This window comes from Schistocerca serialis, chromosome 2 (genome assembly GCF_023864345.2).
Source record: "Schistocerca serialis cubense isolate TAMUIC-IGC-003099 chromosome 2, iqSchSeri2.2, whole genome shotgun sequence".
NCBI classification, from domain to species: Eukaryota; Metazoa; Arthropoda; class Insecta; order Orthoptera; family Acrididae; genus Schistocerca; species Schistocerca serialis.
This window is the reverse complement of record NC_064639.1, coordinates 763,351,260-763,374,147: the sequence shown is the minus strand read 5'-3', so window position 1 is coordinate 763,374,147 and position 22,888 is coordinate 763,351,260. Positions and strand designations below refer to the sequence as shown.

Sequence of the window (22,888 nt, the reverse complement as noted above, 5' to 3'; positions counted from 1 at the left end):
CGATTCCACATTCTGCTAACAGTCATTGAATCTCAACCAATGCAAGCAGCAATGTTGCGATATGATGAAGTGCAATCGCGATAGGCTACAATCCGACCTTTATCAAAGACGGAAATGTGATGGTACGCATTTCTGCTCCTTACACGAGGCATCACAACAACGCTTCACCAGGCAACACCGGTCAACTGCTGTTAGTGTGTGAGAAATCGGTTGGAAATTCCTCATGTCAGCACGTTGTAGGTGTCGCCACCAGCTCCAACTTTGTGTGAGTGCTCTGAAAAGCTAATGATTTGCATATCACAGCATCTTCTTCCTGTCGGTTAAATTTCGCATCTGTAGCACGTCATCTTCGTGGTGTAGCAATTTTGATGGCCTGTAGTGTATAACATTTCATTTGTCTCTTTACAACATGTAATAACCATTGCCAAATTATCTGTATACCATATGAGAATTCCTGCGCCTCTTCAAAGCAGGCCAGCAATCCCCAGAACTTCTATATTTGCATTGGGCAAACTGGAAGAAACCTGTGGATATATTTTAAAGAGCACTTAAAATCTAATGATGCCTTTGCACTGTATCTCATTAATAACAAACATTAATTAAAAGTCCCAAATTATGCGTCATGCCAAAAAAGGGAAAAAAATTAATACCTTACAAGAAATCGAAATTTTCAGCTATTTAAAAAGCCAGTCAGATTCACTTCTTAATGGAAAGGTGGATCTACAAGACATAAAGTTTCTTGACAACGTAAGTCGCAGATTTAGTCTTATCTCAACATATATTCTTATATTTTTTATTTTCTGTATTCTTTTTCCTTACTATTTATTAACTTTCCTCAAATACACGTGTAAATAAATGGTCACATTATCTGAAATCAATAGTCCATGCTTAGCTTTATTCTTTGGTCAGTTAATATCTTTGTAAATTTCGTGCCTTATTAAAATGTCAAGCTGTGAAATCAACAGGGTAGCAAATATGTAAACTAAAAAGAATAAAACACCCCCATTTAGACACACTGCCATTTTCACCCAAATGGCATGGTCTTATACTGTTGTAATATTTCTAGTAAGTTGCTAATTATTTACATTCTTATCATTATGTTTCTGTTTGTGGAGATAATTTAGTGTGGGAACAACTTAAGTTGCAAAGGAAATGCGCCATATACAACAATGAAACAGTGCTCATACAAGCTTCTGCCAACAGTAAAGTGTGTCAAAGGCTTTAGGAACACTATGCAATGCTTTATAACAACAAATTGCCTCCGATGAGCATGACGTGACAACTGTTTAAATTAGATGTGTTTGAGCAGTTGCGGGCGGGCTCTTGCGCATGCGCAGTTGAGTCGCGTATGAGTAGTACCTTCTCCCGCTTCTGGTTATGGAAGTGTGGCTGAGTGCCACGACTTAATATTTCCCCGGTTCGGAAATGTCATAGATCTGGGGCTTACGCACAGAGCAGTCCGAGTTCTTGTGGGGAGGTGGGTCGTCTCCACGTGACCTGTGTTTATGTTCAGTGATTTTGTTGTCTCCTCTTCGTTTATTGCTCTCACATTAAATGATAACAAAACGGATTTTTATGGCTGGGAGCTAGGAAATGAATAAAAATACGTTCGCATAATTATGGCAGGCTAAAATATGTTAATAGTTTCAGATTTTATTTCCACCTTTTACAGTCAAGCATTAATCGCCTTACAGAACAATAAAGTTATTTTTGGTGGTTTGCTAAAGAGATTTGGCTTTTATTAATCCTTTCTACTGAGGCAGTCAATTTATTTGAAACAAAGTGTTTAATTTCACACTATTGGCTAGTTTCAACTGTTCGCTGCATTTCAAGTGCACGTATGGCATTAGGCTGTAATAAAGAACCAAACATGTGTACTGGTACTTCAAGAAAATTTACGTACGGATGTGCATTTTAAGTCGAATTATGCACTTCAGTATGGTTCCGACGCTCTTGAAGTATCCTTTGATGTCTTGTTTCTTTTATGACATAATGTAAGATCTTTTAATGTTTTACATGTACGAACATATGGGCTTCCTGCGTCATCATAGCTGCACAAGCGCGCTGACGCCAGTTATCTGGCGCTATCTTGCAACTGCTGAAACGAACCTATTTCTAACATGCCGTGGAAAAATATTGCGAATGGTGGTTTGAAAAGCGTTACATTCAAAGAAGATTCCCTTTTAAGCAAGATGAATTGTGCGCGAGAATGTACGATGATTTTCTTAAATTACAAAGCGTTTGACTCTCATTTAAAAATCAATTCTTTGAGGACGAGCATTATCAACATTATATGTGGAAGCTTAGCTTCTCTTCCAACTTATTAATCTTCGAGACCAATATTATATGTCAATGCTATGTATATTAATTTAAGCCATTAACTTTTTTTATTTGTGTATTCGCGTTACTTAAGAGTGATCTTGCTGTTGGCTGACTATATCACGTGTCCTATTGCTGTTATCAGCTGGCGAGATCACGTGAATGAGCTATGACGCTTACAAAAGCGCATCGCAATCTCAATTTCAATGCTTCGGAAAGTGACATGCGTTATTTGGTGGAATTCAAATTTATACCTTTATAATATGAAAATATGCAGCGTACATGTTGCTGCACATTAAAGGTATTTCAAAACGTGTTTTGAGTTTAGTTCTCTAAAGTGTCGGGAAATTCTATGTCGGTATATAAAACCATAAACATTCTAAGGATTGATGACTTTTACAGTGCCGAGGAAGAGTATACTGTCACTTAACATGGAAAAAGTGTATTTTCATCCGGGAGAAAGTGTATTTTTAACCGGAAAATCTGTGAAAAATCGGGGAATTTTTTTTTCTTGTCCACGTTTACACCCTGGATACGCTTCTTCTAAGTACTCATCTGCATCATTCTAGCAAGTGTTCCTTATCATTAGAAATATGTGACTGTCTTGTAATTGTTATTTTAGTGTCTATGTTAGCATGTGATAATTTACTTTTATAGTCAACTATCTTGCCAGTTCCTCACCTCTCAATGCGACATTGCTCTCTCTCTCTCTCTCTCTCTCTCTCTCTCTCTCTCTCACACACACACACACACACACACACACACACACACACACACACACACACACACACACACACACGTACATTGTAAAGCAATGCAAAGTGGGAAAAAGTAATATCCTCTTGCCAGTAGCTGTAAAACATTGCAAAAGGGGGGGGGGGAGAACAAAAAAAGTGCGGTAGTAAGAGCGTATTTGTAATAAGTATTTCTTACAGTGAATGCATAATGCTTACATGTGTGTTTCTTTTCTAAACAGTTAATTTACTGTCAATATACAAGGGGCGTTCCATATGGATTTACACTTTTTTTTTATCTCACGAAGAATCTTTATGGCTCAGCAGATATGTGCACTTTCTCTCTCAACATACATTGAGCTGACAGCAGTCATTTGATAGTGATGTGCACATATGCAGATGGCTGTAGTACCACCTACACAACGTACAAGAGGTCAGTGCGTTGGTGGAGCTGTCATCGGTACTCAGATTCTTCATGTGAAAAGGTTTCCTATTTGATTATTGTCACACCATGGGAATTAACAGACATTTGAATGTGGAATGGTAGTTGGTGCTAGACACATGGAACAATCTATTTCGGAAATTTTCAGGGAGTCCTGTATTCAAGATCCACTGCATCAAAAGTGTGCCGAGAATACAAAATTTTAAGCATTATCTCTCACCAAGGACAACACAGTGGGTGATGGCCTTCACTTACCAACCGAAAGCAGAGGCATTTACATAGAGTTGTCAGTGCTAACAGACAAACAACACTTCATGAAATGACTACAGAAATAAATGTGGGACATATGACAAACATATCCATTAGGACAGTGCAACAAAATTTGGCATTAATGGCTATGGCAGCAGATGACCGATCCGAGTGCCCTTGCAAACAGCACAACATTGCCTCCAGTGCCTCTCCTGGACTTGTGACCATTTCGGTTGGACCGTAGATGACTGGAAATCTGTGGCCTGATCATATGAGTCCCAACTTCAGTTGGTAAGAGCTGATAGTAGGTTTCGAGTCTGGTGCAGATCCCACAAAGCCATGTACCCAAGTTGTTAACAAGGCACTGTGCAAACAGGTGGGGGCTCGATAATAGTGTGGGCTGTGTTTACATGGAATGGACTCAGTCTTCTGGTCCAACTGAGCCAATCATTGACCGAAAATGCTTATGGTCTGTTACTTGGAGACCATTTTCAGCCATTTGTGGATTTCATGTTCCCAAACACTGATGAAATTTTTATGGATGACAATGGGGCATGTCTTGTGCCACAGTTGTTCGCAATTGGTTTGAAGAACATTTTGAACAGTTCAGGTGAATGATTTGGCCACCCAGATTGCTCAACATGAACCCCACCGAACATTTATGGGACATAATTGAGAGGTCAGTTGATGTATAAAATCCTGCACTAGCAACACTTTCGCAGTTATTGACAGCTGTAGAGGCAACATGGCTCAATATTTCTGCGGGAGACTTTCTAGGACTTGTTGAGTCCAGGCCACATTGAATTGCTGCACAACTCTGGGCAAAAAGATGTCCAACATGATATTAGGAGGTATCCCATGACTCTTTCCACCCTAGTGTAGCCTGCATTAAGCTTCACACATTTGTACTACTGATGTGGTAACTTCTGTATGCCCTCCACCAACCACATTTTTTGTGTGTGTCATGCCCTCTGCAGTACAGCTACTCCCAGTTCCTGGACACACATGAAATGGTGGTTGCGCAGATGTTTCCTCGTAGCCCTGAATATGTGGTAACCAGAAGGGACCAAGCCAGTAGGATACTGTTGCTGTGACAGTACCTGGAACTTTACATCAGTGCGGCAGCCATGGTTGTCTTGAGGAACAAGCATTGTCATGTTTTATAAGCACTTGTTCTGCCATTTTCATGCTCATTTCTGTTGAATTGTGTAGTGAGACTATTCAGGGTTTCTGCCATGTAATTTGTAAGAAACTGGCTGAAAGGCATGTTCTTATAATACAACATGCTTATTCCCATAAGTGTCTGACAACAACGTCTGCCATCACTGACGGTCGATTACAGGTATTGCCACAGAACAGTATTCTCCTTCTGGTTATGATGTTTCAGAGCTGTGAAGAATCCTTGGTGTGGACATCATTTCACACACATCCAGGAATTGAGAGCATCTGTTCTGCAGTGTGTGTAACAGGCACCAAAAATGTGATTGGAGGAGGGCCTACAGAAGCCACCACATCAGTGATGCAAGCATGTGCAACATGATTGCAGACTACCGTGAAAAAGTGAACATATCCGCTGAGGCATGGAGACTTTTAGTTAGTGTACACAAACTAAAGCATAAATCAATATGTAATGCCCCTCACATGTAAAATGATTTAAATCTACAGACGTAATTCTCTCCCAATAAAATTTTTCTTTTAGGACATCATTTATTTTATTGTGTCATAATTTTTTTTTGTCTTCATCGTGTTAAAGGTATTTTGTTGATTGTTCCCAGTATTGAGGTGAACTAAGCTTTTTGGCACATCACTATAATCACTTAGTGCCAGTAGCATCGAAAAGTGTATCCCAAACCCTTCTCAGGATGCTCCTATTGACCAACCTCTCTTATTTCACATAATATAGACCTAAGTTTACTTAATATAGGCTTGAGGCCTCCCACCTTATATTTTAAATGCCCATTTCTTTTCTTTTTATTTGTTTTCCCAAAATATTTATTTATGTTTGCCATACAGTCTAAACTTAAATGTACATTCAGATAAATCAACATCAAGTCCTATTTGATCACCATGGTTGTTCCAGTTAGTGTTGAACTCTCCACAAAACTTCTTTGTATATTGCTCTCACCAATTCAGCAGTAGTTGTGTGCTGAATTTACAGAGTTTTTTTCCATAGAGATTCAGCATAAACAATAGATTTAAAGCTACTTTCCCCTCATAATTTTAAAGTTTCTACTTCAGTTTTCTTTCTTTCTTTCTTTCTTCTTTTTTTTTTTTTTTTTTTTTTTTTTTTTTTTTTTTTTTTTTTTTTTTATCTTATAAATAAGATATACTGGGAGATGATTCTGTCTTTTTTTAAACCTTTTGTTTGATTAAATTATTAACATGTTCCTCCAACATTGTGAAAGAACAGACTGAAACATCTACCGCATTTACCCAAATGTAAACTGACCTCGAATGCAAGCTGCGCCACAGAAATGAGACTTGATTACCATCCTCAAGCCTCTCTTAAAAATTAAATAAAATATGGCTCATCATTTGATGGCTAAAGTATAAAGAAGTCCCAGCTCTCAGGCATTTGCAGGCAGTAGTACTTATTTGTAGTGATTCATTTGGAATTAAATTTGTTGGGCACTTAAAATTACTGCTACATCACAAACACTATCATGATATTTAGAAAAATTTTCAGAGTGGAACAAGGGCAGCAAAGGCCACTAACACTTTTATAGTCTTTACCACGACATGTGTTTGAGCCATATGTCTGTCTTTCCATAACTCATGATGTCATCCAAAGCATTTTTTCCTTTCAGTGTAATATAGTTTTCCATCCAAGAAAGTTACATTTTGGCTTGGCAGAGTATCAGGCTTGGTTTAAAGGATATAAACTGAGTGAAGAGTAATTCACGGTTCAAGACACTGATTTTTATCGTCTGTAGTACATGTTGGGCAGGGTACTTTATTAGATTATTTTTTTGACATTGTAAACAGTATAATTTGTCTACACAGAATTGTTTCCAGCACAAGTGATCCACACAAAATGTGAACTGTAAATATAGTCATCACTGCAGAAAATCTTTTTCCTGCAGCATCTTCTGTCTGTCGGTGTTGTTTGACAAAGTTTGGGGACGGCCACCTAGAATACAGGCGGCCATAATTACGAACTACATGCAGGTAGACTGTGAGTGGTGATGTCACAGGCTTCACTGCATACTTGAATGCGGTCAGAATTTATTGTTAACAATGCAAATATTGGCAGCATTGAGAAATAGGATGATGTACATCAGCATGTGCTGACAGCTTACAAACAGAGCTGGAGCTCTCAAAGTGTAAAACTGTACTTACCATGCTAGTGAACTTCTGCAAGTTTCTTAAAAATGTGTGTTTTGATGGTGTATCGACAATGTAAGAGGAGATAGATTGTTACTAACACAAGAGCCTCTGTGGCAGAATAGCTACCAGTACTTATGGTGGCTTCTAGCAGCATTTTTCAGAACTTCCTTAGGCTTAGCCCCTGAATGTAAGCTGTAGGCACATTTTTGAACCATGAAAATTGGGTAAGAAAAGGTCAACTTGCATTTGGGTGACTATGGTACTTCATCTGAGTCCCTACTCTGTTCTGAAACATGTAATATCATAATAGTTCAGAAATTTGTTTTATATCGGTATTTAATTTACCAGAATGTTGATTTACCCCCTTCATAACCAAATCATACTGCTTAATTATATCAGAATGTAATTCCCCTTTTAAACTTAATATTGTGGATGTCAGTTGTAACAAATTTCTGTTTATCTCTATTTTTTCCTACTGTGATTCAGCAGTATGTTAATCTAGTTTAATAGCTTGTTAGTCTTTAGTATTAGTTTATCGAATTCAGTACATAATTTGGTAACTGTCTCAGGAAGAACTTTTTTCTAACCTAACTCTTTGAACATTTAAGTAAATGTTAATTTGTGTATTTGTGGTTCTAGAACAACATTGCTTTCAGGTCAACATGGAAGTCAGAAATAACTTTTAACATTTCTTCCATTTTTCTGGTTAATATTGGAATACAATTTAAATAGTAATACCTGAAAAGCAGTTCTGTACTTCAAGACAGTAAGCATATTTCATCAGCAACACGTCTTCTTAACGTTAGCTTTTCAGTGTCTGTATTAAATTTGCACACTTCCTTTTTCCAGTCCGTTTTTTTTACTTGCTTGCCAAGAGCAATGGCACAATATTTCACAATCATTATTCGCATAAAATAGTTCATTCTCCTTGAACATTTTCATTCAGTAATTGTTCTTACCACATTCTGATGCTTCTTCCTTTTATTACTCTGTGTGATATCCATTAGTTTCTTACGCACTTCGAGTTCCCATAACATTTTTAGCAATAATTCAAACTGTGTAATATGCTAGGCTACCACAATTGAAGTCTGTCATCAAAATGTTAATTTTGTATAATTGCTTGGCATTAAGCACTGTTCTGTAGCACTTCCAGGTGCAACCATGTAGTTTGGATTTTGTAGCTTCTTCCAAGATCAGTTTTCATTTTCATACTCACCAGAAGCAAAGTATTCTGTTAGAGGTGGAGTGATTTATTGGAGTTTCTTCATTATCTTTGTATATTCTTGTTGTTGATCTCTAGAAATGCGGTGCTGGACTCTTCCTCCAATAGCATTGTTACTGCTGTTAAGAAACTTGGCATGACAATTCTAACTTTTTTTAAATAACAAAAAATTTCTATTTGTATTAACAAACTGTATATTGGTATTAAATATGTACTTCATTAATCTTGTGGTATCTGATAGAATTTAACATTTATTTCCACATAAAACACATCTATACAAGATAGCTTACAAGTGTGGAAGGTTTAACAATTACTGCAAAGAGCAGCATGGAATGGCCTGTATCTGTAATGTCAAAGAGTAACTATAATAACAAATACTAGTCACATGGAATGTTTGTACACCACTATACACTCGTGCTGGCAGGCACAGAATGAGATGCTACATGGCTGTCTCACTACTGTTAATTATACCGTAGTTTAAACTTCACACATTACCTTGCATGTGTTACCATGGCTTTTGTGAAACCTGGCATTGTGCCACTGGAGTTAATGTTTCCAGAGGAATGTGAGGTATGTCTTTGGTGTCTTTTTCTTATCTGAGACACCTGGCATATGTGGTGTCTCGTAGTGGCTGTGGGGATGTTTTCTGGTGCTATATTTCCTTTTTTCTCGTTTGCCTCCTGCAGTCCTTGGCTGTGTCAAATGCATTGAAAAACATGGGTTGAGTCGGCCCAGTGCAACGGTGGTAGGTATACCATTTATTCTAATCTGAAATGTGTGGCCACCTCTGTTAATCACTGGATGTGGTTCATCATATAGTGGCTGCAACGGCTTGTGTACTGCATCATTGTGTAGGAAAATGTTTGTGCAGTTCTTAAGATCTGCACACACAAATGAGTGTCTCCCAGTCTGTCTTATGGGTGCTGTTGGTCTAAGCTGGCATATGTGCTCTCATAATCTAGCAAAGATGCATCAACTGCATTGTCTGCCATGCCATGCAAGAATTCTCCTGGCAGACATAACGTTTGTCCGTACATGGCTCTGCTGCCATAGCCGTTAGATTGCTTTTGAATTACATCCATAGTCCAAGGAGTGCAATAGGTAGTGTCTCCGTCCAATTCTGCATTGTGTGACATTGGAATCCAGGCGTTCAACTATACCATTTGATGCAGGATGATAGGCTGTGGTGCATATACATTTCATGCTTAATAATGTAGCTAATGCTCTAAGGAAATTAAGCTTCAAACTGTCGTCCTTTGACTGTGGTAATCCGTAGTGGTATGCCGAATCGGGCACTCCAACCGCGAGAAAATGTCTGCGCCAAGATTTTAGCTGTGACATCCTTTAGGCGACATGGTAAATTGGTCCACAACTGTAAGGCAATAACTGTAGTCTTCTTAGACTGTGAGTGATCCTATAATATCGACATGCACATGTTCAAACATGCTATGTGATCTTGTTCCTCTAACACGCAATGCATTGCTTGACAAATGTTGTGCAATCTGCGTGCATTCCAGGCCAGACGAAACTTTGTTTGAGCAATCTAATAGTGGCCTGTATTCTTGGATGTGCCAGATTGTGTACTGATGCAATTGCTTATACTCAAAAGTGTTGCGGCACAAATAGAGCTGCTTTCAGTCCAGATAGGTCACAATACAATTCAACGTTTGCTTCAGGCATTGTGGCATGTTGTAACTTCAGTCGAGCTGCTTGTTTCAACAAATCTTGTAACTCATCAGCCTGTGCGGGGACATCAAAATCAATGGTAGCTGCTACCACTTCAACATGTGAGCATGTATGTGCTGTCATGTTCACAACCTCTACACATGATAGTGCATCTGCTGGTATGTTCAGCTTCCTTTGTATATAAACCATGCAGTTGGTGAACTGTCTAATGTAATCTAAATGGTGTAGTTGCCTTGGCAATGCTTCCTCTGGTTTTACGGTGAAGGCATATGTTAACGGTTTGTTGTCTTTATAAATAGCGAACTGTCTGTGCTCTAGTAAATGTGTGAATTTATTGACTGTGGGGTAAGCTGCATACAGTTCACAGCCGTAGGTTGCCCAACATAGTAGCAAAGGCGACAACTTGTGGCTGAAGAATGCTATGGGCCGTCAACAATGCTTGACAGTTGTTGCAGTATAACACCAATGGCTATAGACAAGGCATCAAATGAAACCTATGTCACTGGGTGTGCTAATTGTGCAGCCTCTGCGATTGCTGTTTTTAGCCTTGAAAAGTGTCATCTGCGTCGCTTGTCCAATGCAACTTGTCGTTTGACTGTGGTGTGCTCAGAAGAAATTCATTCAGGTGTGCCATTATCAGTGCATAATTGTATACAAATCTTTGCTAAAAATTTATGACCCCTAAAAACCAGCTAGTCTCTGATTGTGATGGGGCAAGGGTACTTGGTTATGGCTTTCACTTTGTATTGCAGCAGTCGAGTGCCATGTGCGTCCACTGTGTAACCCAAAAATTGCACTTCCCTCACTCCAGAAGTACAGTTTGAAGGATTAATTACTGAGCCTTGTGTGCATAAACGATTAAATATTGGAGCCAGATGATGTAAATGTTCTTCTTTCATCGCAGGTATCACCAGAATGTCATCTATGTAAACATGACACAAGTCATAAGTCCCTAGTGATCTCATTCATGAAATGTTGAAACATCTGTGGTGTGTTGCACAGACCAAAAGGCATCCTAGTAAACTCGAATAGACCAAAAAGTGTTGTCACTGCTGTCTTTGGGATATCTTCTTTGGCAACGGGATCTGATAATACACCTGGACTAGATCAGTAGTGAAAAATATAGTCTTACCATGAACGTTGGCAGTAAAGTCTTCTATATGTGGCACTGGGTTCTGATCTGGCATGGTCCCTGGATTGAGCTGCCAGTAATCGCCACATGGGCAGATGGATTGCGACAGCCCAGCTTGACAGCATACTGTGGAATTCCTTCTTCACCACTGACTATTTCCCTGGTGTCAGACGTCTACACCTAATATGAGATGGCAGGCATGGCATGGTCAAAATGTGATACACCATTGTGTGTTTAACCGATGGGAGAGAAGGTGACTGCTGCATGGTTTCAGGAAATTCTTTTTAGTAATCGTGAATCGTGTGGACAGCTTATCTCTTGCGACTGTATGTCCCGCCATCGGAGTGGTGCAACACACCTTCCCTGGAGTATGCAGGTTTGTAGTGTAATCAATCAGCTGCTTGCATTGGAGGTCAGGTATCAAATCATAAAAGGATAAGAAACCAGATCTTATGCTTTCACATATCTGCTACTGTGAAGCGCCACTCAAATGTACAGCGTAGTTCAAGGTTGAGCAACAATGTGATCTGGCCGTGTGTTTTAAACTTACACCCCAGAGTTGTTAGTGGGAAACATACAGGAATCGTCGCAGCTCCAGCATGGTACAAGAGTTACCGGGTACACAGACACTTCTGCTCCTGTGTCTGCCAGCTATTGCACTTTCGTGCTGCAGTCTGTGACGAAAAGTTGACAGTCATTACTGGTGTGAGTAGTTGTTGCTCTACGGTTTCCACTTCAAGTTTGCACTTGCGTGGTTGTGTACACTTTCATGCATTGTTGCCGAATTTCTTGTGGTACCAGCACAAATTTTGTGCTGATGGCGGGCAATTAAGACTTCTTGACCACTGGAGGCGTGGTCACTGGTGTGTGTGTGTGTGTGTGTGTGTGTGTGTGTGTGTGTGTGTGTGTGTGTGTGTGTGTGTGTGTGTGTGTCACTTGTAATTCAACTACTTGCATGGTAAACTCTGCTAATTGCAACTGGAGTGATGCTAATGTCGCTGCAGATGTATCATCTTGCTGTGATCTCAGTAATGATATGTTCGTTGCGGGACACAGCTTGACAATCCTGTCCACTGTTTGTGCTAGTACATTTAAATCATCCGTGCACACTGTCAGAATTTTTTGAGTGTCCGGTGCTAATCGGGACAACAAAATATTGCACAGCATGTCATTGCTCACTGTGTTTCTTGCCTGTGTATGCAAATGGCATAAAAGTTGTGATTGGGTTTGATCGCCAAGCTCCTCAGCCATAAAAGCTTCTCTAGTCACTTCACTTCCGACTGCAGCAGGCACGTTGCTAGTGCTTTCTTAATTGACGCATACCGTTTAGCGTTGGGCGGCCGATGCAGCAAGGACGTCTTGTACCTAAGCGGCTAAGTCTTCTTTTAGTGCTACAACTACATATCTACACTTCGTTTCGTCTGCTGATATCTGTACGAGGATGAATTGGCTTTTAAGCTGCACAGATCACAACAACAGATTGTGTTGCCAGAATGCTGCTCACAGCTGGCTCAGTAATGACTGGCGGATTGTCCATTTTCGTACGAGAACAAGTGTGGCACTGCTGATTCGGAAGTTATGAATGTTCACATTACAATGCAGTGTATAGCGCTGAAGCCGATGTGGTTATGTTGTTGTGTTATCAGGGTCACCAAATATGTGGTATCTAATAGAATTAACATTTATTTCCACATGAAACATGTCTATATACAAGATAGCTTGCAAGCCTGGAAGGCGTAACAATTACTGTAAAGTGCAGTGTGGAATGCTTTGTATCTCTTAACATCAAAGAATTACTATAATGACAAATACTAGTCACATGAGAAGTTTATACACCACTTTATACTTGCATTTCTGAGGATGGAATGAGATTCTACAACATCCCTACACAGATTCTCATATTTGTGCTCAAGCAGGTATTTCCTTTTGGGAAGTGGCTGCGATCGCTGTCCCATCTTGAAGATGCATGTTGTCTGTCTATATGACTCATCGGATGCAAATAAAACAACAGCCTTGCACAGTATCTGTGCTCTTACCTATGATCCCTGGTTTTATAGCTTTCATTTGCAAGTACCATTTGTCAGTAAGAAGATGTAATAGGGATTGACATCACTCCTATGGAATGGTATGTATCCTCACAGTACTTGCCTACTACTTTCCTTTGCCACTCCATTTAAGAGGGACTTAAAGGGATTGAAAAATCTTCTGACATCTTAAACCTTGTTTCTTGTTCAGGACCCATGGTACCATCTTCGTAATGAGGAACATGTCAAAGATAGCCTGCTCTTTCCTCTGAACCTTAACATCTATTACCAAGTTTTCTTCATCTATTCCATTGCAGTTCCATGAGATACTTTGGGTGTTGATCTACATCTCTCTGATGGCACCATAAAAACCTCTGTGCACATAAGATTCACTCATCAACAACAGTACCTCCATTTGGACAACTGTCACCCATACTGTATGAAAAAGTGCTTCACAAAAAGCCTTGGAATTCATAGATGTGCCATCTGCAGTAGGAAGCAAGAGTTACTTAAATAAACTGATAACCTTGCAGACAGAGCCCCATCCAGTTAGTCAAGAAACAATTTTCTCCTGCCATTTATTATTTTGACACAAACAAACTTGTCATCACTGCAAGCAAGCCATTAACCAATGTTTCCCTTATCACTCTATATCACTCAGTCTGTGGAAAATGCATTGTTATCCTTTACCGGGGCTTCAGCTACCTCTCATCATTCCTTGGGATGAGGGATACCTAACAAAAATCGTGCAGTCATTTCCCAAATTGGTATTTCATCACCCACCCAACCTGAGCAATATCATAGACCACTTCTATGCCACTTCCTCTCCCTGTCCTGCGTCCTAAGGCTTATTCCACTGATGGCATTCCAGGTGCAGGACCTTTCCAATTCACACACAAACTAGGACCTAATGCAGGTAAATTACAAACATTTCTAATTACTTCAAAGATCTGCTGAGATGCACAAGTAGCCATACCTTATGCTACTTAAGGTGCAATAATTGTGGAGGATTCTATGTGAAGTGATGCTAGCCTTCTGTTTAAACAGGTTGAATGCTCACTACCACACTTTGCTTATCTGGAAACTTGACTAATCATTTGCTAAACATATATGTCATACCCGCAACCATATTGACAGTATTCTCTAGTTCTGATCCTCAATTACCCCCTTTCCATCTTTTCCTCTCATCCTTTCCTCCCTTGTCATTATCTCCTACATTTTTCTCCAATCCTGACATTGTACTCCCCCACCCCCACGCCTCCAGCCTGCATCTCTTTTCGTATGCTCCATCTCCCCAGTTTTGTGATTGTTACCCAACCTTGATCCCGTGCTCACTGCAGTTGTAATAGATGATATCAAAGAGTCAGCATGGGAACACACAGGGTTCTTCTGCTGCAGGGCTTGATGTTCAATAATGTGCACTAAAACAGTGTGCTCTGAAACACCTGTACCTATACCAGCAGATCAGCCACATATCACTGCATATTCAGTTTTACAAAGTGTGCAGGCCTCAGACGTTCATGTTTTGTGATGGGGTGTAGATGTCCAACATGATGCCACATACTCGTGGTTTGATTGTCTATCAACCACTTTCCACAGACACTGACAACAGTAGAATGTGAACAACCAAACAGCTTTGCTGCTTTCGAGCTGGTTGATCCCATGGGTCATAATAAACTGCTCTTTAGCAAAATGTTTTATGTCACTGGATTTCCACAACTATGGCCCATATAGTTGCTAGAATGTTTTGTCATTCCTCTCTGTTCCACTTATATACTTTCCTTACAGCATCATATGTCCGCAGTGCCACCAGGTGGGATCCAGTTTCGTGGTGTGCAGTGGTCATAATGTTTCCATTTGTCCTTGTTGTCACACATCAACCAGTGCATTTGTAAATCACCCCATGCAATGTGTTTTGTAACTTAGTCCCCATCATCCACTGCAATCACCCAGTGTCTTCTGTAACTGCTTAATCCATCTAAAATTGCTTTGTGTCAAGCATGATATGTACTGTAAACAGAGCTAACTTATTGTCACATAGTCTTGTACTTGGAGCAATTATGTAAAACATGTTCAACTGCACTTTAATATTGTGAATCATGAATTTGATGTTATTGGGTAATTTGAATCTCATTTATACTGAGGATATATTTTCAGATGAAGATACTCCTACAAAGGGCCAAAAACGACCTCTTAACAGCAGTGACAAGAAGAGTCCTGGAGTCAGTGACTCTAAACGAAGAAAATTCTCAGATATCTCGGAAACAATTTCATCCTCAGGTGATGATGCCAAGGATATAAAATCTTCATCTACTGTTGATCACAGGTTGGTAATCCATTGTACTTGCTCAGTAAAAGAGAATATAATCCATTGTGATTTTGAAAAAGATGTTCTCTACAATGATAATGAAGAATAGCAACAGGCTTGCATGTGAAGTGTGTAAGGATGATTTAAGGCATAACCATAAACAATTACTTTCTTAATAAAAGAGAGAACAAGTATTGATAAGTCTCTCTCTCTCTCTCTCTCTCTCTCTCTCTCTCTCTCTCTCTCTCTCTCTCTCTCTCTCTCTCTCTCCCTCTCTCCCCCTCCCTCCCTCCCTCCCTCCCCCCTCCCCCCTCCCCCCCTCCCTCCCTCCCTCCCTCCCTCCCTCCCTCCCTCCCTCCCTCCCTCCCTCCCTCCCTCCCTTCCTCATCCTTTTCTTTCACTCCCACAGTTTTTACCCTCTGCAGCTCCCTCTGATACAACTGAAGTTATTTCCTGATGCCTTAACACATGTCCTATCATCTTGTCCCTTCTTCTTGTCCGCGGTCAGTGTTTTCCATGTTTCTTCTCTCGCTGAGTCTGCCTTGTTACTTATAAGTGCACAAATTTTCAATGTCAACATCATCTCAAATTCTTCAATTCTCTCCTTTTCTTGTTTTCCCTCTGTCCATGATTCACTATCATACAATGATGTCCTCCGAAATTACATTCATAGAATTTTTGATAGTAGTAGATTTCTGTTGGGTAGAAATGTTCTGTTTGTCTGTGCTACTTTGCTTTTTATATTCTTGTTTTGTCCATCACATGTTGTTTTCCTTCTAAGGTAGCAGAATTCCTTATCTTTGTCTACTTTGTGGTCCTTGATTTTGATGTTCGTTGCTAATCTCATTTCTACTACTCTCATTGCTTCTGTTTATCTTCAGTTTACTCTCAATCCATATTCTGTACTCATTAGACGGATCATTCCTTTAAAAATGTCCTGTAGTTTTTCTTCACTTTCATTGAAGATAGCAGTGTCATAACAAATCTTATCGTTGATAACTTTTCATCCTGAATTTTAATTCCACATCTTGAACCTCACTTTTATTTCCATCATTGTTTCTTCAGCTACAGATTGAACAGTTGGGATTTTTAATTCCAGCACTTCATTCTTATTTTATCCTCTTGGATCTTGTGCATATTATATATTACCCATATTTTCCTATAGCTTACTCATATTTTTCTTATAATTTTGAATGCCTTGCACCATTTCACATTGTTGAATGCTTTTTCCAAGTCAATAAATCTAATGGAAGTTTCTTGATTTATTTAACGTCTTCCTCCCATTATCAGTTGGACGTCACAACTGCCTCTCTGGTGCCTACACCTTTGCAAAAGTCAAACTAATTTGTTATCTGTCAGATCAGTAATTTTCTTTTCCATTCTTCTTCTGCATATTATTCTTGCTAACAGGTTGTATGCATGAGTTGTTGAGCCGATTGTGCTATAGTTCTTGCACATATCTGCTCTTGATTGCTTCAGAATTATAATGATAATGTTTTTCCCAAAAATCTGATGCTGTGTTGCTAGACTCACAGATTCTACACACCAACATGAATAGTCATTTGATTGCCACTTCCCCAGTGATTTTAAAAATTCTGATGGAATGTTAGCTATTCTTTCTGCCTTATTTTATCTTAAATCTTCCAAAGCTCTTTTAAATTCTGACTATAATGCCAGATCCCCTATCTCTTCCATATCAATTCCAGTTTATTCTTTTATTGTATCATCAGACAATTTCTCTCCCTCATTGATGCCTTCAGAGTATTCTTTCCATCTATCCATTATCTCATCTGTATTTAACAATGGTATTCCCATTGTACTGACACCCTTCCTTTTAATTTCATTGAAAGTTGTTTTGGCTTTTCTGTATGCTGAATTAGTCCTTTTGATGACCATTTCTTTTTTGGTTTCTCCACATTTTTCCTGCCACCAGTTCACCTTTGCTTCTCTGCATTTCCTGTTTATTTCGTTCCAGGTTGATGTATATTTCTGTATTCTTGTATTATGAACAACAATTTTGTACTCCCTTCTTTCGTCAGTCAGTTGAAGTATTTTGAATTATTTAGTAATAAAGGAGATGACTCTGCACTGCATCGTCAACAGGTACCAAAACAAAAGGTACAGAGCTTTGCTTTGGTAGCATTTGGAATGAAATTCCTTTCTTAAGCATGTTGGAGACACACACACACACACACACACACACACACACACACACACTCACACACACACACTATTGGGCAGGGGGTTGGGAGGACAGCGAATTACCTTAGTTTTAGGCCAGTGAGGTTAAAGGAGCGAAGGATGTGCTATAAAGATAGCTCCCATCTGCCCAGCTCAGAAAAGCTGCTGCTGGTGGTGGTGGTGGTGGTGGTGGTGGTGGAGAGGATGCAGATGGCACAGATTGTGAAGCAGCCTTTGAAATCTTGCATGTTGTGCCCTGCTGCATGTTGCGCCACTGGGTGGTCAACCTTGTTTTTGGCAGCAATCTGGTTGTGGCCATTCATTCTGGTTGACAGCTGGTTGGTTGTCATACCAATGTGAAATGCTGTGCAGTGATTGCAGCAGAGCTGTTAATTGACATGGGTGCTTTCACAGTGGCTTCTGATGGGGTAGGATAAGCCTGTGACAGGACTGGAGTAGGAGGTGCTGCATGGGTTGATAGGCAGGGTTTTGCATCTGGGTATTCCACAAGTGTACAATTCCTATGGGAGGGTGTGGTGTCACTGCCAGACACCACACTTGCTAGGTTGAAATGAGGGGCATCCTACCCAAGATATTCCCATCTCTTCTAAAAGTGGTGTTCCGCCACCCATCCAACCTCCACAACATCCTAGTCCATCCCTATGGCACTCTCATCCCCAGTCCCCCCCTGTTTTGGTTGGCAGGAGAGCCAACACCGTGTTACTAGAGGAAGCCGAAAGGCACGCGTTTTAGCTCACGCAGGCTGGCATGAGGTCTGGAACAGGACAAGGAAATTAGACTTTAGAAAAAATCGGCCGCGGTCCGTTAGTATACGTCGGACCCGCGTGTCGCCGCTATCAGTGATTGCAGACTGAGCACCGTCACACGGCAGGTCTAGAGAGACGTCCTAGCACTCGCCCCAGTTGTACAACCGACTTTGCTAGCGATGGTTCACTGACAAAATACGCTCTCATTTGCCGAGACGATAGTTAGCATCGCCTTCAGCTACGTCATTTGCTACGACCTAGCAAGGCGCCATTACCAGTTACTATTGATACTGTGAATAATGTACTGTCCAGAGCGATGTTCACCATTAATGGATTAAAGTTAAGTATTCCACCAGCTACGTCCGTTTTTTCTAAAGTCTAATTTCCTTGTCCTGTTCCAGACCTCACGCCAGCCTGCGTGAGCTAAAACGCGTGCCTTTCGGCTTCCTCTAGTAACACGGTGTTGGCTCTCCTGCCAACCAAACCAGGGGGGATTGGGGATGAGAGTGCCATAGGGATGGACTAGGATGTTGTGGAGGTTGGATGGGCGGCGGAACACCACTTTTAGAAGAGATGGGAATATCTTGGGTAGGATGCCCCTCATTTCAGGGCATGATTATAGATAATCAAAGTCCTGACGAAGGACGTGGTTCATTCGTTGGTGCTATTGGGTGACAAGGGGAGGGAGGTGTTTGGTTCTTGGGATGGATGTGAGGATCAGATGTATATGGGGATATGGCATGGGAGATCTGTTCATGCATTAGGTCTGCGGGGGTGGAGGGGGGGGTGTATTTCTTGTCTGTGAAGGCCGTTGTGAGGCCTTCATCCTATAGGATGAAGGAGTTGTCATCACTGCAGATATGTCTGTGATGGGTGGCCAGGTGGTATGGGAGGGATTTTTTAGTGTGGAAGGGGTGGCAGCTGTCAAAGTGCAGGTACTGCTGATGATTGGTCGGTTTGGTATGGAGATTGATATGGATTTGATATGGAGTTGTTGAGAATGTGGAGGAATGAAGATAAGGTGTCCGAGTCTTGGATCGAGATTATAAACATGTCATCAACAAACCTGAACCAGACCAGGGTTTGGGGTTTTGGGAAGCTATGAATGTTTCCTGTAGGTGGCCCATAAGGAGGTTGGCATAGGAGGGTGCTGTGTGGGCATTACAGCTCTCCCTTCCCTAATACACAAACAGATCTCCCATGCCATATCGCCTCACTCACCTGATCCTCACAACCATCCCAAGAACCAACAACAAAAAAACTGGTCCCCCGTCCCCCCTTGTCACCCACTACCACCTAAGACTGGAACGACTGAATCATGTCCTTTGTCAGGGCTTTGATTATCTATTATTATGCCCTGAAATGAGGGACATTGTACCCAAGATACTTCCATCCCCTCCCAAAGTGGTGCCCTCAGACGGCTCCCCACTCTCCCATGAGCTGCTATACACTTCAAAGTAAAGCCCTGTACCTTTTGCTTTTGTACCTATCAGCAGCGTAGTGCTTCTGCCTTTCAGTGAATCATCTCCTTTATTTGTAAATAATTTGTTATTCTCAACCAGAACTTTCCATACATTTATAATAATTGAAGTATCTCTTCTGCTATCAACTGTTCCATGCGGTTTCTTTTCGTATACCTATGTTTGTCTGTCCAACTTCTGTAATTGCCCTTTTTGGATATGTCTATTCTCTTCAACTGTACTGCCTACATGGTATTCGTTATTGCAGTAGCTACAGCCTCAGAGAACTTCTTTCTGTGCGTTCTTGAATTTCCCTGATTTTATTGTCATACTCCAGGGCCACATTTAGGGTCACTGTCGAGGGTATAGCCCTAATACTGTGGTAAGGACTCATTTATAATCATAAAATATGTAGACATAATTATTTTGCGTGGGCTCCTTCAGCTGAATGTTTCAGTGGGCAGCTGAGCAAACTTTCTATTACTTTAATCAAAGTCTCAGTGACACCTGAAAACCCAACACTTTAGTCACTGAGAAATTGAAGCTAAGTTGGACTATTAGAGCTTTTATCATATTTCACCAACTGTTTCCATGGAAGTTTTGAAACCTCGAGTGATACTCAAAAGTAAAGGAGCAAAACAACACTGTGCGTATAATTAAAGTCTTTATTCAAAAGTAATCACCAGGGGCCTGAGCACAACTACTATCTCATGAGCCAAAGGATTCCCTGTTCCCAGAATTCCTGTTGCTGTGACAGGAGCCAGTCCTCCATTGTGTCCTTCAGTTTATCCTCCAAGTTGAAGTGCTTCCCTTTGAGAGGTCTTTTTTAGCAGACAAAACACATGGAAGTCACAGGATGATATGACCGGGCTGTAGGGCAGATCTTCAAGCTGCTCCCACTTGAACTTGGCCGTTACACTTTGTGTGACCTTGGAGACTTGTGGATATGTGTTATCGTGGAGCAGAATCACTCCCTCAGTGAGCACCCAAGGCCACGTGCTCTTGATGGACTTTGCTACGGAGTGTCTCACATTACACGTCACTGTTCATGGTTTTTCCATGCCCAAGGAATTCGAGGAGTATCAGATGTCAGATGTTGAGAAGGTGGCGGGAATCACCTTGCCTGCTGAGGCCACAGCTTTGAATTCTTTAGTGGGAGATGATAATGCACACTTTGCATTCCCCGATGTCCCACTATGTTATCCCAATGCAGCATATGCTAATTTAAATCCGTTTGGCTCCTATGACATCTTTTGAACACTCCTTATAATTGGCAAATGAGTTTTCAGCGAAGATGTCACTTGAATCAAGCAGTTAAAATACTACTCCACATCATTCATTTGATTAATGCAGGAAGACAAAAATACCAGTAGTCCAAGCCCAGTGTTGCCCACATCAAAACAGAGTTTATTTGCAGTTTTCCTCCGTGTGCTTCTAATAGAGCAAACTGGTACCCATAAGAAGTAGTTGGAGACCCTGTATTAATTCCTTATTAGACGCGATTTCTTCAGTTTATACCAATATGAATATTCTGTGTATGTTGCCCTCCAGAGCTTCACACTGTAAGATAAGATTTGTGTGGCTTTATCATCCTCATCGCGTAGTCTATGCTTAGGGGCTTCTTCTTCTTCTTCTTCTTCTTCTTCTTCTCCTCCTCTTCCTATACTTATCAAGTGTAGATGTTTCTTAAAGTTCTCGTGGCCATGGAGTTTAATTTTTTTCCTGTTCAAGTTCAAGATTACAGAACTTTTCTTGAAACATGACTTCGACATCATTAGCTTACCATGTTTTTGGTTTTGGATTGTAGTCCAATTTTCTACATGCTGCCTCCTGATCCAGCAACATAGTTTTGATTTTATCAGCACCTTGGTGATGGACGGGACATGGTCTGTCCAATAAGTGGATTCGTTGCCCCTGTCATGGCCTGTCCATCAGCTTGTTCATTGGCATTAATTCCTGAGTGACCAGGTACCCACAGCAGGTTTATCTTTTGCTTTCCCATAGTCTTCCAAGGACTTCATGGCATTCTGTAACGATATTTGATCTCGTAGCAAGAGCTGATAAGAGACTTCAGAGCCACTTGGCTGTCTGAATACATGTAGATGCTATGATCCTTATACCACCTACTCAAATTCTCCTCCTGCCACACACTGATAGTGGATACTTCCAACTGGGATACTGTGGCCAGCTTTCCTATAGAGTCTTCTCTCCCTCCCTTTGGCCCAGGTTGTACACTAAATACTATGGCCCCATGTCTCCTGAACAGTGTTATGGTTGTGTACACTGTTCTTCCTATTGTTAAGTGAAGGGTTTATTGAAGCAGTGGGAAGTTAATGTGTGGTCTGTGTGGTCTGCCGACATGTGCCTGACCATTCTTATATTTACCCCACTCACTACGTTGATGTGAGATTTGGATGCCCAAAAGGAATCCTGTTGTTTCTGGTTTTTAACCTGTATGCTCCTGCCGCTGCCTCCATTGCAAACCAAAGGCATAATATGGGCATGTTGAGCATGGTCTCCATCCCAGCAGTGGGTGTGCTGTTGATACCACTAAGCAGGCCAATCTCTGCACCTTCCCATCTTCTGTTCTATTTCATTCCGCCAAAATGCTGCCCCATAAATTACCATAAATCCTATCACAGTGGTATATTCAGTATGTACTCATGAGTTCAGATGCCAGTTTTTACTGCAGGCCCTTCTAGTGTTCATAAGAGTACTTTTTGTGTTGGAACCTATATTCTTTATATGAGGGGTCTGTGATAGTTTTGCATCCAAGGATATACTTAGATTCTTCACTACCCCCTCCTGTTGTAGAGTTTCATTGAGGAGCTTGAGATTCCAGTGTGTGTGTTGGATTTGCTTCCTTGTAAATGGTACTACAACATTTTTCTTGGGACTTGGCCCTAGATCCTGTTTTCTGCACCAGTTTTTCACATTGTCTAGTGCACATTGTGCCAGTGTGCTAATGGTACTAGCAAATTTGCCAAGTATTACTATGAATAAATGGCATTCTGTAATGATTTTTGATCTCATAGCA

The 22,888-nt window shown here is 40.7% G+C and overlaps 1 protein-coding gene across 1 annotated transcript in view; it reads left to right on the top strand.

The window, feature by feature from the left end:
* Positions 1-22,888, top strand: part of LOC126457980 (uncharacterized) — a 108,471-nt gene that overhangs the window by 60,518 nt on the left and 25,065 nt on the right. Inside the window, exon 9 of the mRNA XM_050094741.1 lies at positions 15,293-15,461. Coding sequence (XP_049950698.1) covers positions 15,293-15,461 — 169 coding nt within the window. The remainder of the gene's footprint in view (positions 1-15,292; positions 15,462-22,888) is intronic.